At 38.4% G+C, this 18,404-nt stretch overlaps 1 protein-coding gene across 1 annotated transcript in view; it reads right to left on the bottom strand.

Moving 5' to 3' along the window:
• The window catches only part of TRHDE (thyrotropin releasing hormone degrading enzyme), a 452,112-nt gene that overhangs the window by 106,680 nt on the left and 327,028 nt on the right, over positions 1-18,404 (bottom strand). Inside the window, exons 8-9 of the mRNA XM_072146727.1 lie at positions 1,705-1,770; positions 1,054-1,241 (exon numbers count right to left, since the gene is read on the bottom strand). Of these exons, the coding sequence (XP_072002828.1) occupies positions 1,054-1,241; positions 1,705-1,770 (254 nt within the window). The remainder of the gene's footprint in view (positions 1-1,053; positions 1,242-1,704; positions 1,771-18,404) is intronic.

Here is an 18,404-nt window from a genome sequence, read left to right as displayed (position 1 = left end):
GAGTATCTCGCCGGCTCGAGATCGAGCAGTAAATTAATAAAATAAATTGAATAAAAGTATTTTTATTGTAAAAAAAAAATATTACACATGTTTGCAGATGTTTTACTTGTAAGAACACATTGAAATAACACTATTCTTCACTTTCCAGGTGTTCGCGCGTGTCTCCCGCTAATTTAGGAGATGTTCGGAACATCTGGAATGTGAAGAATATTGTTCTTTCAATGTTTTCTGCACTTAAATGGCCCTGTATTCACTGTTTTTAATGTTTTAATTCTATTCTTCACTTTGCAGCTGTGCGCGCGTATCTCCGAACCTATCGGGAGACACGCGCGCACACCTGCAATGTGAAGAATAGAATTAAAACATTAAAAACAGTGAACACAGGAGCATTTAAGTGCAGAACATATTGAAAGAACACTATTCTTCACATTCCAGATGTTCGTGCACATCTCCTAACTTAGCGGGAGACACGCGCGAACACCCGCAAAGTGAAGAATAGTGTTATTTCAATGTGTTCTTACAAGTAAAACATCTGCAAACATCTGGAATTTTTTTTTTGCACTGTTCTTTTACTGTTCAGTTTTATTAAAAAAATGCTCGGGTCTCCCATTGACTTCAATGGGGCTCGTTATTCGAGACGAGCACTCGAGCATCTGGAAAAGTTCGTCTCGAATAACGAGCACCCGAGCATTTTAGTGCTCGCTCATCTCTAATCACTTTCCTAAAAAGTTTGAAAAGAGTGGAAAAGTTCCTATGGTGCCAGGGTCACTTCACATAATTAAGAATGCAATAGATGTAGTCAAGATGTAATGGCCATTTCATCAGTCCAGATTCTGCCTCTCTATGCATAAGAAAAGAAAGCTTTGAGAATTATTTAGGTGTGGCATTTTTTTAGATATAGTGCTTTAACTGAAAAAAGGAAGGAAATAAAACATGAAACATCACTATACATGCAATTGGAACCAATTATATTTTACAAAATACCATCTGTGATGCACATATTTTATAAACAATCAATATTGAACATTTCCAAGAAAATAACAGTGCCCGTACCTATTATTCCTTTGCTCGAGGTCTCGGATATTTGCATCTATATTATATAAGAAGTGTTCCTGAGTAACTGTTATGCCATCATCCACAGTCTCATTTCTTATGATAGTTATAACTGGATATCCCATTTGTAGTGTCCACTGATCCATCACTTCTTGAATGTTGACATATTTGCCTTCATTTTTCAATACCTTAAAGATGAGTTAAATTAGTTGTTTTTATGAGCAAAAACCAATGTCTGCCTGCATTTACAGTCTATAATTGTTTTATGTATTGGGGGCAATTAAATGTGGCTTACCAACCCAATTCTGACTTTCACATTGACAATCCGGAACTTCCACCAGATTTATTATTCCTGTGCGCCAAAAATAATCAATTTAACTTTTTGAGGCATATATAGTACTCGTGGACAAAAATATACTATGCCTTTGCAACAAATTAGTCTATTACAGAGTAGATGGCGAGAGCTATTTGGAAACACCCCAGTTGTATCTTATAACACAGGTAATAAATTGTATCAGATGTCATTTTCAGATTTGCAGTGGATTTGCAGTGGAAATTGTGGCATACATGGTTAACAGAGTGCTTATTCTTCTTTATGCAGCATACCATACAGCTTGTGTATGAATGCTTCTGTGTATGTCTGTAACTCACCTTTGAGAGTGTGTTCCAAAGATCTTTCCTTGCAGCATTGCCATATTTGTGGGTTATTAAATAATCCTATAAATAGAGAACTCTGTTGAGTAACATGTTGAGAAAACATACTGCAATGTATACAACAGTCAACATAATTAATAATTAATTTATGGATGACATTTATCTGACTTGCCATCAGTTTATTAAAAAAGTGTGTATATCTATCTATCTATCTATCTATCTATCTATCTATCTATCTATCTATCTATACAGGCGGTCCCCTACTTAAGGACACCCGACTTACAGACAACCCATAGTTACAGACGGACCCCTCTGCCCACTGTGACCTCTGGTGAAGCTCTCTGGATGCTTTACTATAGTCCCAGGCTGCAATGATCAGCTGTAAGATGCCTGTAATGAAGCTTTATTGATAATTCTTGGTCCAATTACACCAAAAATTTTGAAACTCCAAATGTCACTGGGGCAAAAGAAAAAAAATTGTCTAGAACTTCCATTATAAAATATACAGTTTCGACTTACATACAAATTCAACTTAAGAACAAACCTCCAGACCCTATCTTGTATGTAACCCGGGGACTGCCTGTATATTATTAATTATGGCAAACTATGAGTTCAATGCTGGAGGTTATACACAATACCAATAGTTGCAGTTCCAATCTGTCAGTTTATATAAGGTGGTTTATCTATTTTTATATTCTCTCCTCGGAGCATAATAAGCCAATATAGATGACGTTCTAACTCCCTTAACCTCAAGTCAGGAGCTAAATCAGGCACACATTTTGACCTCTATTTACTAAATATTTGACCCTTGTTCACTATACTCTAAGAATGATTTCAATTCCATTATGCAAAGACTAACAGCAAATCATACAGCCTTACTCTATACATCAGTACAAGCGTTTGATAATACTAATAATAATACTTATTGATTTGCACATTTAACTATTTTTCCTACTTTCGTAATAATAAATATCCACATGAAATATAGAGCATTTTTGCCTAGTAAAATTAAGTGGTGGAAAGTTTTACATAATATACCAATCCTTGCCAGCAAAAGAAATATCCTTAATGGAAATGACATGTATCCAGAATCTGGGCAAACATTTAGGGTTCTGTGGCAACTTTTTACTATTTTGCACAAGTTAAAGGACACCTGTCATCAGGTCTGTGTCACTTGTCCTGTCACTACTACCTGTTGGAGCAGCTCACAAGGATCCCATCCCAGCCTTTATCTAGTTATTTCATACATTATTCATTGTAAAATCATCTATTTTTTATCATGTAAATGAGGCTGGTCACATGGTCAGAGGCAGTGATGTCACCCCTGTTACCCCTCCCCTCTCAACCCCCTGCTCATGTCTGTGTGTAATGTATTGTAAAGCATTGCTAGTGTGTGTGCTGCATCTGCTGACATGCTGCATCCTCCTAATATACAGGTGAGAGACACAGACATCAGCTACACATGAATCTGACATGTTCTGCTGTAACATGGCTGCCTGGAGCTGCTGTATCTCTCCTAAACTCACACACATGCACACACAGGCTGCTGGGAGTGTGGCCGCCAGCACCAGGAAGCACATCATTATACAGCCTCACATCATTATACAGGCTGTCAGTCATGCACTGGGGGTGTGGCTGTGCCTCCCACTCATGAATAAGGTGGACAGCTTGAATATGCTAATGCTTCATTGGACATTTCACAGGTTATTTGCATACAGCTTTAGGACCTCATTGCTTAGGTTTACAGGCATGTAGAGGGACAATGAAGGGATAGAGGCAATGCTCTCTAATGGCAGTTTATGAAAATCTATTTAGTTTAGGAGGTTATTTTGCATGACGGGTTCTCTTTAAAGTTTCAATAATCAAATCAATAGCTATTTGAATGAAGAACAACTTTGCCTTTTAGCTTTGTTACCTATTTCCAGCAGTTTCTTTGCTATACCCCTCAGATTATCTCAGTCCTGAAGAAGCTTCCTCACCTGTCAAGCTCTGGAGACCGTCCTATTAACAAATCTACAACAACTCTACAGACTCATAGGTGGGGAGTCATGTCTCCACCCACTTTACCTCTTGTGAGAAAGATTTTTATGAAACACTTGCAGTACAGAGAATTCCATAATTTTGGAAAGAAAAGGGTGAGCAGCACAATATAGGATTTGTTATCTAAGTTATTAATTGGGGAATGACATTTGAGAAATTGGTAAAATAATTATATTTTTACAGTTACGCTTTAAGGGAAAACATCCTTACGAAAAAGATTTATGTTTTCAACAAGCTTAATGTTCAATATATTTCTTAAAAAAAAACACTTTAGATTTTTTACATTTTTTCAGTTACTGCAGGGGTTTATCACCCCATTATTTGGTTTCTTGCACTACTTCTTGAGATTTTTTTTTTCTCAGTTGAAACTGAGTCTCAAAAAGTCTCATAAAGTAGTAAAAGAAACCAGAAACCAGATAATTTGGCGATAAATCCTGTCCACTATCTGTAATCTTTTATAAATAGTACTATAACATGCAATTTTTACTTTGGTCACTTGGGTTAAGACTGACTTTTGCAAATTGTGTATTATGTTTCTGTGCAGCAGTCACATCATTTACATCACAGACAAGAGTTCTAAAGAAGATAATACTTTAGGATTGATATAGAGCCTCTATATAGAACATCATAATGTCCTCCACTACTGACAACAGCTGATGCCAAATCTTATTGATATATCCTATTTCCACAAAGCATAGATAACTCGCCATAGAGCTCAATTAGTCAGCCAGTATTGTGTCCTATGTTTTTGAGAGCTGTAAAGTATAAAACTAAAATCTGTTGCTAGATGGCAACCCTCAAAATCAAGGACAGAAAATAGAACAAAAAAATATACAATCTGAAAATAAAAACTAATCTGAAAATAAAAACTAATTAGAAAAAAGTGATAAATGTTGTCATCTGGTTTTAATGAGTCAAAACAAAACTTGTTATAGCATTCCATTGGTATGCATTGATATATATTTTGAATGTCTCCTTTTCCTACTCTTATATGATGGCTGACTTGACTATATGAACGTTTAATGTGAAGGGATTTAATATCCCTAAGAAACAAGACCAGATACTACATTTCCTGCATAAGAAACCCCACTTTAAAGATTGCTATTATTCGACTTGGCATCACTCGCCTGGGTCTGATGATCACTCCAAAGGGTTCTTTGGTTTTTATTATTCCTTTTCTCAAGAGGTGTTGGAATTGCAAGTTGACCCTAGGGGGAGGTATCTATTTGTTAAAATCTCATGTTCTTTTTCAATGTTTTTCTATCCAAATTTGCAGACTTACCTGAGAGGGATAGGTTGCCTAAGATGAAAGCATATATTGCTACTCGCAGATCTCTAATAGGCTATGACATTAAGCAACAGGAAGCAGATTTCCCCCCATAGGACAGTGATGGCTAACCTATGGCACTGGTGCCGGAGGTGGCACTCAGAGCCCTTTCTGTGGGCACTCAGGCCATCACCAGAGAGGACTCCAGGTATCTTCCTGCAGTCCCAAACATCCTAGGACTTGCTGTGCACAGAGCTATTTTAAAGTGACAGGACTACCTGGGACTATTTTCTGCTTTATTGGTGTCCTCAGGCGCTGGTATCAATGAAAACTGTGACAGAGAAGGGAGTATAAATCACAAATTAAATTTCTGTGCTGGCACTTTGCGATAAATAAGCGGGTCTTTGTTGTAGTTTGGGCACTCGGTCTCTAAAAGGTTTGCCATCACTGCCATAGGAGTTGGCAATTGCCATCAAAGGACTCAAGAAAGGCAAAGGCATAGGTCCTGATGGGCACACTTCCAGGTTCTTAAAGCTGTTCTCCAAGGTATTATCATCATCAATGCTCCTAGTGTTCAATGACATCTCTAGCATAGAGGCTTTCCCACCACAAGCTGTACAGACCCACATCACTGCCATCCCCAAACCAGTGAAGGATCCCTCAGTTTGTGGTAGTTATAGATGGATCTTACTGATCAATATTAATCTGAAGCTTCACCGGAAGATTATAGATACCAGGCTAAAATTCCTTCTTCCTAAAGTAATCTGAACCAAGTTTATTTTGTGGCAGGTAGAGAGGCCAGGGACAATACCCTTAATACAATCTTGTTGGCCACATATGCCAAATTTAGGGGTCCCACTGTGCCTTTTGTCGATGGATGCTAAAAAGCATTTGACAGGGTCAGTTGGTACTTTCTTCCACTTTCAAAGTTGGGCCCTGTTATGCTCAGACGAATTATGGCTCTTTACAGCTGCCCTTCTGCTCAGGTAACGTTCAGTGATGTATTGACGGATCCGTTTCCCACGCTTTTGGGGGCATTTCTTTAGAGTCTCACCATTGAAATTTGTCTCTTTATGCAGATGACTTGCTATTGTATTTCACTGCCCCCTCCTCTTAACTATTTCAAACTTGATTTTAGAATTTGAAGCCTTTGGGTCCCTGAATAACTTTAAGGTTAACATGAATAAAACCGAAATCACAAATATCTCCATGACCTTGAGTGTGTGGACTCCGGTACAAGACAACTTCACTTCTAGGGATAGTGTAGATCTGTTTAATATTTAGGGATTAAGATGATGCAGGCAACCTATATTCTTCCAATTATGACAAACTAATGATGACCTTGATAGGGAAGAAATGTATTGAACCCTTTATTTTTGTCTTGGTTTCGGTGCATGTAGCCATCAAAATGCATAGACTCCCCAAAATTATCTATGCATTAAAAGCCTTACCAATTCCCCTTCCAAGGTTATTTTTTAACAAGCTCATGGTCTAAGGTTATAAAATGTTTTTGGAGGGCACAACACCCTTGCATTAGTTACTCTCTATTAACCCATTACAAAATTGGGTTCACTGGTTTCTGAGTTATATCATAAAGAAGTGGTCAGCACATGTGTGTTGGATCTTCATCATAATTCTACTTCAAAATTATACATCCAATGGGTTTTAACAATATCTACAACCCTGATATATATATATATATATATATATATATATATATATATATATATATATATACATATATATGAATAACATAATATATATATACATATATATGAATAACACAAGCAGTTTTGAGCAGACACAAACTGCGGCACAAGTCACTGCCGTTTTGGGAAGCATTGTTATTGATGACGTTATAGGAAGTTGCAACCCTCCACAAAATATTATTGCTGTCATGTGCGGCAACCATCCGAAGATGTTAACGGGAGCTACCACCGTCCCCAAAATGTTACTGTTGGTGTGTGCGGCCACAGTGATTTAAATGTCACTGGATACTTGCAGGCAGTATTTACACACAGCATGGGGGGGGGTGTAAACTTTTTTTTTGGCACATTAAATATTTACCATACAGATTTATACATAAATTTGCGAATTTTCCACTGGGCTTGCAAAGGTAGCCACACAATAATTTTTCAGTGTTGCATCTGATATATCTTTAAAATCCAGATGTGGATGCATGAAAAAGTCACAATTTGGGCATAAATCATGGTTTAAAAGTTGCAAATAAATGCCAGTTCCACCAAGGCGTAGGTTGCAGAAGAGGTTTCAAACTTTTGTGCGATATTTTAATATTTTAATTTTAAGTCGTTAAGTCCAAAACCCAGACAAACCAAGAAAAGACATGCAAAAATTTCCTGAGTAAAAATAACTGATCCACTTAAAAGAGGTTTGCCAAGGAAAGAAAGTTCTCAAATTTTAGAGCCCATGAAAAAACCTCTAGTGAAGTTCACACAATAAACATCCTTTAACCCCCCTGCTTTACAATTGTACTCCATTTTATTGCTTTTTTAGCACCTATAACTCAGTGATGCTCAGTGTAAGATTGCCAATCTTGTTACATTATCAATGTCCAGGTTTATTTACACTTTTATTTAGTTACTGAACTTTCACTAGTATCTGACACATAAAAAAGTGAGATGAGACAGTTCAGAGATGATAGATGACGAGATCCATGAGATGGATATAGCACACCATGGCACTCTCCAGCACTGCAATTTCAGCTATATCACACACACAGCTCTGCTGTACCTCCTTCCCCTCTTGTCTGTAGTTTGTAGATTTAGCCTCCCCACACTGATGTTTGCTGAGTCTGTGTGTATGTAAGCTCATTTTGGAAAAATCTGTCCAACCCTAAAGTGAGAAGATTAACGGTCGGATAGAGGCCGGTTGGAATTATATCTGTGAAATGCTGTATTTTTGTTAATAACAGTAAATTAGAGAATTTGTTATTTTGCTATCCTGAGTATATTTAACAATCATGTTTTAATAAAAAATGTAGAAAAGCACATATATAGTGTAGTAGCTTAAGATATTTTCTTCACTAAATAATGCGTATGTGCTCACTTATTTAGTTGTGTTATAGTCACAACCAACTTTCCTTGCTTGATCTTTTCATCCACTTATGTGGTAGCCCAAAATTCAGAGGGTCTAATCAAATATCTAATGCAAGTTTGAGTGTATAGCCCATTTGGCGCCCGACCGCGGGTTTATCCGTTGATTTATATAAAACTTCTTCTTACCAAATTACATATGATAAAATATCTCTTTAATAAAATCACATTAGTTAGTTATATTCAATGCAGAGACACATTTCGAACCCGAACCGGGTTCGTCCTCAGTCTAGGTTGGACTGAAATAAACAGTTAAACCCTTGGTCGGGCGGCAAAAGTTTTTTTCTTGGGCTATACACTCAAACTTGCATTGGACCTTTAAGTTACTAAGAATGTAATTCCCAAAGAAAATCAGGCACCAACAAATGTAGTCAGAGGGAGTAGCTCTATTTGCAGCTTGTGTCTAGCATCCATAAAGTTTCACAGACTTTCACAGACAGACTCTTCTGCACTTCTGTGTTCCCTGCTTGTGTATTGTATATAGTCTCCAGATTGTCACCTTATTGTTCTCTGCTCTCTTTCCACTTCTCTGTCTTTGATCATGTTCAGCTGCATCATCACATGTATTTGGTGCTCATAGTGTCCTTGATTTCCTACAGTAAACATAATTTTCTTAGCTATAATTTGTATGCTAGTTAATTAGCTTGCCTAAAATGGCTCAAAAACACATTGGGGAAGATTTTTTTTTTATTTCTAGTTCTCCTATCAGTATTGGTTTTTTTGGCTTGTTTCTTATTCTACTTTTTATAGGATATTTTTTTCTTGTGTTAAATTGGACCATGGCTTGTTATTTTAACAAGTTTACGTATTGTAGAGGTTGCAAACTCACACATTTTTTGTGCAAAAAAGGTGTAAAGTTTGTTGTTCTGTTTCTTTCAGACAAGTTCACCAGCTGAGACAAGGCATGCTTTTGCACATTTTTTGCAAGCCAACTCAACTAACATACACTAAAACATCTGAATAACAAAAGTCCTTCACTAGTTGAAGTTGCAAAAAGTAAGCAAATTTCTCAAAAATAAGCAACTTACGAGGCAAACATAACATACATCTAAAACACTGCACCATGATTTCTCAGTAAACTACAATTAAACTTTTGCTTATGGTAGAATTACAGGAAATTAATTTCTTTATTTAGAAGAAGTTCCAAAGCCTCATGAGAAGAATATAACATAGGCTGTTAGCTGCAGAGACTTAATGAAGACTCAAATAGGAATGGGACAGACTGCCCAGTAAAAACTCTAAGAACTTTAAAGTAAAACTTATTTGTTCAAATTCGTTAATTCAGTAGTTATACTAAAATAATAAAGTGGAGAATGACCAAAACACCGGTATATGGTACTGTATGTATGCCAGTAGAGCAATTTTTGCCTGACGTATTTTACCAATTAAGGACAGGTGAAATAACACAGAGCATTGATTTGTCCTCCAGCAATTGTAATAACATTGACACTATTAGTTATCAACCTGAGGCTGATTTACAAGAGCTTGTGCCTCTAGAGACTAAAAAACAATTCAGTCTCCACAGCGATGATTTTGTTCCTCAGCAAAAGGCATGCTACCTCTGTCAAAGAAAGCTATAGGTTGTAGGGAACATAGAGGTGTCGTATGTGGACTACCAAAGTACTAAATAAAATCCAATTCTATTATCACACAATTCCCAAAGCCAATTTAGGTCTCCTTGGCACAGGGAACAGGGATTACTTTTAATTAGGTTGACACAGTGGGCAATAACCTTATCTTATAGCTATTGTAATACACAGTACATTCCCAATATACACTGATTGTTACAGTATTTTTCTTTCATATCATCTATCTATCCATGCTGTATGCCTGTCTTTTATACTCAATGGTTATTTTAAAAGAGAAAAATACCAGATATGTTCTTCCTTACTTCCTCTTGACTGGAAATGACTGAGATATGCATATTATAAAATGAGCAGCTTTTCCTAGAGGTTGTATAATATTGAGGTACATTTTCCAAAAGTAATATAGTAACTACACGATTAAACAAGTTTACCTTAACAGCCTATAAATTACATTAAATAGTTGCAGTCAACAAGGGCGTAACTATAGGGTTATCAGCCATAAAAGCTGATTAATTAGGTATGCAGTGACATACTTATTGCCTATGATAAACTTAGCACTATTTCACTAAGTGAGGCTAATAATACACATTCAGGATTCTAATAAGTTTTGTGCAAATATCACTAAGCCTTGAATCAAATAAACTGGAGAGTAAATACACAATAATAAAATCAAGCAGGGTAAACATAACTAATTCCTCTTGTCTTATTTAGCTTGACTCAGGTCCCAAATTATTGGAAAATACATCCCTAATTAGTTCACTGTAAGGAATCTCATGCTTCTGTCTTCAATAAAATAGTTTTCTTCCAAGTTGCTAAAATTAATAAACAATTTTAATATTTACACGCACACATTGGATTGCTTTATTCTGCTACAGTATCTGGATTTTCACAAAAAAATGTAATCATAATATGATGCCACAGTACAATTAAGGAGAAAAAATGATTACACAAACCACACACAGTAACTTTTAGATGTATTTATACATTTTAACTGATACTTCTATCCATGGGATAAGACCCTTCATTCTTCTCAAAAGACTTTTATTGACTTTTATTGAAGACCCTGTTCCAGTCATGGAGGCTGCAGTATACAAGGCAGCTACTCTGCCCCCTCACGGATGCTGACACTGTCAGTTCAAAGAAAATTCCTGGGGACGGGGTGAGGAGGAAGTTATAATGAGACAGTTAATTTGTTTGACTCAGATCTGCCATATCATTTACCATTACCTTAGGAAGCGATTGAAAGTGATGCTGGCTGTATGAAGAGAAATCAACATTCTTCCTCACCTCTCCCACAGGAATTCTCTTCCACCCGGTTAGCAGTAACAGCCCCAATGAGGAGGAAAGGGTAGCTTGACTGTATGCTGCATTTTGCTGCCTCCATGACTGGAGGAGTCTTATTTAGAAGAATGGTGGCTCTAATCCCATGGATAGAGTTATAGTTTAAGTTGGGGAAAGGAAGTAGCACCCACAGCCCCTGTAATTTGCAGTTACTATTGACTTCAGCATTTAAAGAGAATTTATCACCAGTGAACCCCCCACAAATCACACACAGTACCTATTATATGTCTTTTTACATGTTTCACCAATGCCTCTATCCATGGGATTAGAGCCAGCATTCTTCTTAAAAAGATTGTTTTTTGATGTTCTCTTTTCTGGTCATGGAGGCAGAAAAGCTACAGCATACAGTCAAGGTAGCCACCTCACTGACTAAAAGGTACATGTAGAAAGTATAGTGTATGGTTTGTGGAGGAAGGGTGACTGGTGACAGGTTAAGCTACTATACGTAAAAAGAAAAGGTTTCAAGCTGATCATATGAATCACAGAAGACTAATTTGTTGTTTAAAGATTATTTTCAGCACACAAAACAATAGTAACTTCTCACAGCAATTCTAAGCTACCTTCTGAATATCTGCTTTTCTGAGCATAGCATCACAACTCAAGTCAAGTCATGTGATTGGAGCCAAACCGCCATTCGTACTACAGTCACTGGTTTAAACTACTGCAGGAAAAAGCATTGTAGCCCCTTTAGTCTCATAGTTAGAGGGACCCATATAAATCACAAAGTAATTGCATGTTTAAGCTACATATTTGTATTTTGTGTTATAAGAGTAATCATTTTGTAAAAATTATATCAGAATCCCTTTCTCTTATAGTAAAGAAGAGAGTCAAATTTATCAAATTATCTGTCCCCGCATATCAAGTTGTATCTTTGAATACTATCTGTGCTGGCAAAATATGGTTCGCGGTGAATTGGTAGAGACATTATTCTAATAAGCTCTCTATTTGGATGACTAGGGATTAACCCTAGTGTCAGACTGAGTGTCAGTCTACCTCCTCTTTCATAAAATTATGCAGTGATTAGGCCCATATGAAGTCCAGAAGTTGGGTTACTATGTCATATGCAATATTAAATATTTGCAATATCTTTCCCCTCTGAAGTATCTGTAAATTTGCACCTGCTTTAAAACTATGCATTTCAAATCTAAATATTCTAACTCACGGCTCATTTCTCCTGCACAAAACTTCTAGGTAACCTTACACCTCCATTTGCTTTTAGAAACAAGGAACACAGTGGAGTTTTCAAATGGAAAATCCGATTAGGGGCCAGATGGAAAATCATAAATAGGGAGTCAATGGGAGTCATTGTGACTCATTTGGGCACATTATATATATGTGTGCCTAAATGTGTGACTTTTCCACTCACTTAGCAAAATTAGCTGTGCAAGAATTTTTTAGTGTTGCACATGATATACCCTTAAAATCCAGATATAAAAAGTCACAATTTTTGTGCAAAGCCAGGTTAAAAAAGTAGCAAATAAACTCCAGTCCTAAGGTAGGAAAAACTTTAGAAAAGGTTTCAGAAGAGTTTGAAACTTTTGTGCATTGCAAAAACCACATAAACTCAGCTGCCTGATATATCAACCTCTAAGATAAATCAAACAAGCCCTAAACCTGGAAAAAACAAGAAAAGACGACACGGTACAGTGAGCATACGTTGTGCACACGTACCAAGAACGGACGCCATAGACAACTATGGGGGACATATATGCAGCTATACATTTTTGGGTGTATAGACGTCCCCCATACGTTCATGTGCATGGACCCTAATACTTCATGTATAACCTCACACAAGCTTTCTTAGTTACCAATCAAAGGTCAGTGCACATATTAATGACTTATGGTAAAATAGAAACTGAACTGTGATTGGTTGCTAGAAGCTGAGCTGTGATTTGTTGCTAACTGCCACAGCAGCCAGCAGACACTGGGGCACATTTAATAAGGGTCCACGGACCGCGATTCTGTCGGGTCTCCCGAATATTTTTTCTTTTTTGCACCGAATTGCCCCGGGATTTTGGCGCACGTGATCGTGTTGTGGAGCATCGCTTGCGTGTGACAGAAATAGGGGGGCGTGCCGTTGGACAACCCTACTGATTTGGGCAAACCGTGGAATTTTAAAACGAAGTTGTGCCACAAGATCAAGCACTTACATGCACCAGGAAGAAGAAGGTGAACTCCGGTGGACCTCAGCGGGGAAGCAACACATGAAGGAAATTGGACGCACAATCTTAGTGAATCGCGGCAGACCGGAATCATCGTCAGACAACGCACAGCGGGGATCGTGACAGGACCGGATAAGTAAATATGCCCCACTGACTCCTGTAGATGGTAGTTAATAAGTGTATTTTGGAAAGTGCAAGGTTAAAATTTAAAACCTAGTCTATGGCGTTCCCAGACAGTACCAGGCAGTGGCAAAATTTGGTGATTGTAAATGTGACAGCGCAGACTTGTTTAGCAGACACACACACAAAAACTTTCAGCTTTATGTATTAGATCATAGAAGAACATGGCAAAAAATACCTGTCCCATGTTTACTATGCAAAAGACTTCATTTCTAGTATCCAGTGTTTCTGCTAATGCCTACCTGATTAATTAGAACACTTCTTCATGGGATATATAAGATTATTTTGGTATCCAGACAGACTATAAATAAGACATGCTATAAAGAATGGCTTGCAATGCCCCTGGAAGAAGCTGTCATGCTGAAACACATGTTGGGTACAATAGTTGGTCTGTACTGTGGAGAATCAATCAAACTACCCAGTGCACAGCAGTATTCATCATGCTGACTGATATCATCTGAACTTAGACAAAAACCTGGAACAGTTCCTACTGTTAAATACGAAGAATAAATTTGTGAAAACTCTGTTTTGGAGTTCCACGAAAGACACTGCCATTAATAAAAATAACCCACTGTTCTTACAGAATACAGACGCTGTTGTTCCAGGTGCAAAGCCTTAACTCATATATAATTAATTCCCACTACTCTAGTGGTGTATTACATTTTAGCCAAACACATCCTTCTTGCCATTAAAAATGTGAAGGTTATCTTCAAGATGACCTACCTGCTGTGAAGAGAATATCATGTATGTGATAGATATAAAGTCTATCTATCTTTATATATATATATATCTTTACACGTACTTTGATTCTATAACTTTTTTTTTTACAATCCTATATTGTTTCAAATTCACTAGAACATACTGTACTACATTGGTTTACATAAAACATATAGTCTAACATCATCTTTATTAGTTCTTCTTCCAATACATCCATATCCTAATACAAATATCAGCTCTGTACCATAGTCTTAGTCCCTTAAGATGAATGAATAAATATAAAGTTGGATTCTACATAGCACCATCTGGGTCAAACTTGTCTCAGTTTGTGCTCTTGTACCATCAGTGAACAGGATCATTATGTGGTGAACTGCATTAATTTATATGCTCTGATACTTAACCTTGTTGTGAAAAACTACTGAAGGTTAAAGCAAAAGTATGGTAAAAGTATGAAATATGGCCATGATTTAATGAGTGAAGGCTCCTTCAGTGTTTTAATTACATTCACATTTGGTCATAAACAGCCATAAATGCACACTTTTTATAGTGCAAATGTTAATTACACTTTAAAGACCAGATAGGATCTCCCAGGAAGGAATAGAAGGCTGCCTAAATGAACGCTTAACGCTTAACTTAAACTTAATAAGTCTCTGCCGATAGTTTTAGAGAAGCTAAGTTTCTGAAGAGATAATACTACCAGGAATCCTTTTTCTAATTGTATGGAGAATTGTGTAATTTTTTTAATCTGTAATTTGGGTTTCTAAATTGTTGATGGACTTGGGTAGACAGGCACCTATTTACCTTATTAATATTAATTATTAATTTAAAAGTAGGTAGTGGCAGTGAGGATTGGGTTAACCATAGCACAGCGGAGAGAGAAGGAGGGGGAGAGCGCTGCTCACCCCCGACCCCTCTCCATAGGGATATATGGTGCACGGCGCCGTATGCCGTGGAAAAATAGGACATGTCCTATTTTTTCACGGGGTATGGAGCTGTATGGTGCACCATACCGCTCCCGTAGGGTGCCGTCCGCCCATTGCCGTCAATGGGGGACGTATATCGGCCGTACATACATCGGCCGTATATACGTCCCCCATGCGGCAGTGTGAATGAGGCCTATGGTAAAGGTGCCATCTTGTGTAGGAGGCTCTCTGGCGTAGGTGCACCCATTGACGTCACTCGAGTGTAGGAGGTTTGTCACAATAAGGCATAACTACATCTACTACTCAACCTTTCCATTGGAATTCAACAAACATGTAAGATATAATATAATTATTAAACAAAGTTACTAAGGTAAAGTCTGTTTAAAGAAAAAAATAAAGTTTGTAGTTTATTAATAAAAATAAAGCATTTCACAGATATGATTCCAACTTTTTTTTCCAACACAATTTTGGTGGCCCCTAGATCCGATCCTGGATCTTTTGAGTTTACGGTGTGTAAACATTTTGTTCTGTCTGACACTGAGCTGAGCTGCTCTCTACCTCTAGCCCCCACCCTTGTGTTCCAAGACAAGCTCACACAGAGACACACACACTGACTTCCTCCAGGAAAACAGCAGCAGCATCAAGAGGAGAATAAAGCCACAAGTTGCAGGCATATATGATCTTTATCCGGGGGGGGGGGGGGTGATGGGGAGGGGGTATATAGCAGAGCTGTGTATGTTATGGCTGTGATAGTAGAGCTGAGATTGTCACATGTAATATGCATCTCATGGATCTCATCATCTCTCATCTCTGATCTGTCTCATCTTTCTTTCTATGTAAAAGTGTAAAGTAAGGGTTTAAAAATGATCTTTATTGTGTAAAAATCACTAGGGGATTAAAAATCTGAGAAATGTATTTCATGGGCAAACCCCTTTAATGACCACCGTAAAAAACTGAAATGGTGGTTATTAAAGGGGTTAAAAAGTATATATACTAAAATGGCATGAGACAATAAATTGTTATAATCCAGCCATGCATGCTATCTATATTTACATATGTTAAAGAATTCACATTTGTGATAATGCCAGCTGGATTCCAGCAAGACACTGTAATAAGATGCCACCATTGTAAAATTTCTACGCTCCTATTTATTTCACGATAAACTGTGAGCCAGATTATTAAAATGCAGATGTGTTTATGTGCTACAAAAACTCAAGCACAAAGTGTCAGACCATGTAAATTTACATCGTGGGTCTGCTGAGCTTTGGAGCTCAAAGTGCCTAGAGCCCGAAGTGTGGGCTGGAGCCCGCAGCCAGATCTTGTTGCAGTGAGCTCAGCAGATTTCTGTGGCACATAACCTTTTAAAAAGCATCAGAAAAGCGAGTGTGGGAGCTTGGTGGCGAGTGTGCATTGATCCGAAGTGTGTGCACTGTCCTAAGTGGGACTTATGTTTAAGGGAAGGAGTACTTTTTGGATCCAGCAACAAATAGATAAGTGCATCTACATTTTTATTTCCTGAATTTCATTGTGTGAGTTTTATTGCAACCAAGTAGATCTGAAGGTATTTTACTTGCATAATCTGTACATTGTGTTGGGGGTATAGGTAGGCATTCACCTTGCTTATCTAGACAGTATAGTCACAGGTGCTGCCTAATTAATAGTGGGGTGTGGCTATCTAATTAGCAGCCTTTATATACTTCTGTGGTCAGTTTGTTTGGTGGTTTGCAGCCAGATCTTGTTGCAGTGAGCTCAGCAGATTTCTGTGGCATATAACCTTTTAAAAAGCATCAGAAAAGTGAGTGTGGGAGCTTGGTGGCGAGTGTGCATTGATCCGAAGTGTGTGCAGTGTCCTAAGTGGGACTTACGTTTAAGGGACTTACGTTTGAGGGACTTTAGCAGGTAACTGCTGTATTTTGTGTTACTTTGACTGTAAATTCTTCTTTTTGTGCATATTTCTATTGTAATCCCCATTAGAACAATGGACTCCATAAGTGGCATTGCTACACAGAGTACATCCTGTGACATGTATGCTTTCCTTGAACAGTCGTTCGAGGGGGAATACTGCTGTGTGGGATGGGTGAAAATTGGAAGCCCAGATTCTGGATCTAAATGAGCAAGTTTCAAGGCTGCGGGCAATTGACAATATGGAGCGAAGTTTGCTGCTCCTGGAGCACAAACTCTCTGGGGAAGATGGGTGTGGGGAGGGAAGTATGGAGGTGCAGAGTGAGGGGGCAGCTAGTTGGGTAACATGTAGAAGGCGGGGTAGAGGGAAGAGTTGTAGGGAGTCTAGTCCTGATCTGGTGCACCCCAATAAGTTTGCCAGGCTGGCGGATGAGGGGGAAATCAGCTCTGGGATAGCAATGCTGCACAAGACATGGCCTCTAGCAACCAGGGGACTGTCTGCTCCAGTAAGAAGGGTAATGGGAGCACAGGCACGGTCAGACAGGTGCTGGTAGTGGGAGATTCAATTATTAGGGGAACACACAGGGCAATCTGTCACAAAGACCGTGCATACCGAACAGTGTGTTGTTTGCCGGGTGCTCGGGTTCGGCATGTTGCGGATCGCGTTGACAGATTACTGGGAGGGGCTGGTGAGGAACCAGCGGTCATGGTCCACATTGGCACTAATGACAAAGTAACAGGTAGGTGGAAGGTCCTTAAAAATGATTTCAGGGATTTAGGCCATAAGCTTAGGGCAAGGACCTCAAAGGTAGTTTTCTCCTAAATACTACCTGTACCACGTCCCACACCAGAAAGGCAGCAGGAGATCAGGGAGGTAAATAAGTGGCTCAAAAGTTGGTGTAGGAAGGAGGGTTTTGGGTTCATGGAGAACTGGGCTGACTTTTCTGTCGGCTACAGGCTCTACAGTAGGGATGGGCTGCACCTCAATGGGGAGGGTGCAGCTGTTTTGGGGGAAAAAATGGCTAGAATGTTGGAGGAGTGTTTAAACTAGAGACCTGGGGGGAGGGCAACTACACTTGTGCAGGGCAAATAGACAGTGTAGATAGAGAGCTGGGAAGAGTCATAGTCCATGGGGGAGGAAGGGGGGCTGGAATAAGATTGGGGAATAAGAACAAAATGAATAGGGATAAGGAAAACCATATAAAGTGTATGTACACAAATGCCAGAAGCCTCACAAACAAGATGGAGGAACTGGAACTCTTGATGTTGGAGCGGAAATATGATATAGTGGGTATCAGCAAGACATGGCTGGACAGTAGCTGTGACTGGGCTGTTACTATAGATGGTTATAGTCTTTTTAAAAAGGATTGTATAAATAAAAAAGTGGGAGGGGTTTGTTTATATGTGAATTCTTGCCTCAAGCCTGTCTTGCAAGATGAAATCAGTAACGCAAATGCAAATGTGGA

Source organism: Engystomops pustulosus, chromosome 4, assembly GCF_040894005.1.
Source record: "Engystomops pustulosus chromosome 4, aEngPut4.maternal, whole genome shotgun sequence".
NCBI lineage: Eukaryota > Metazoa > Chordata > Amphibia > Anura > Leptodactylidae > Engystomops > Engystomops pustulosus.
This window is presented reverse-complemented; position numbering and strand designations above follow the sequence as displayed.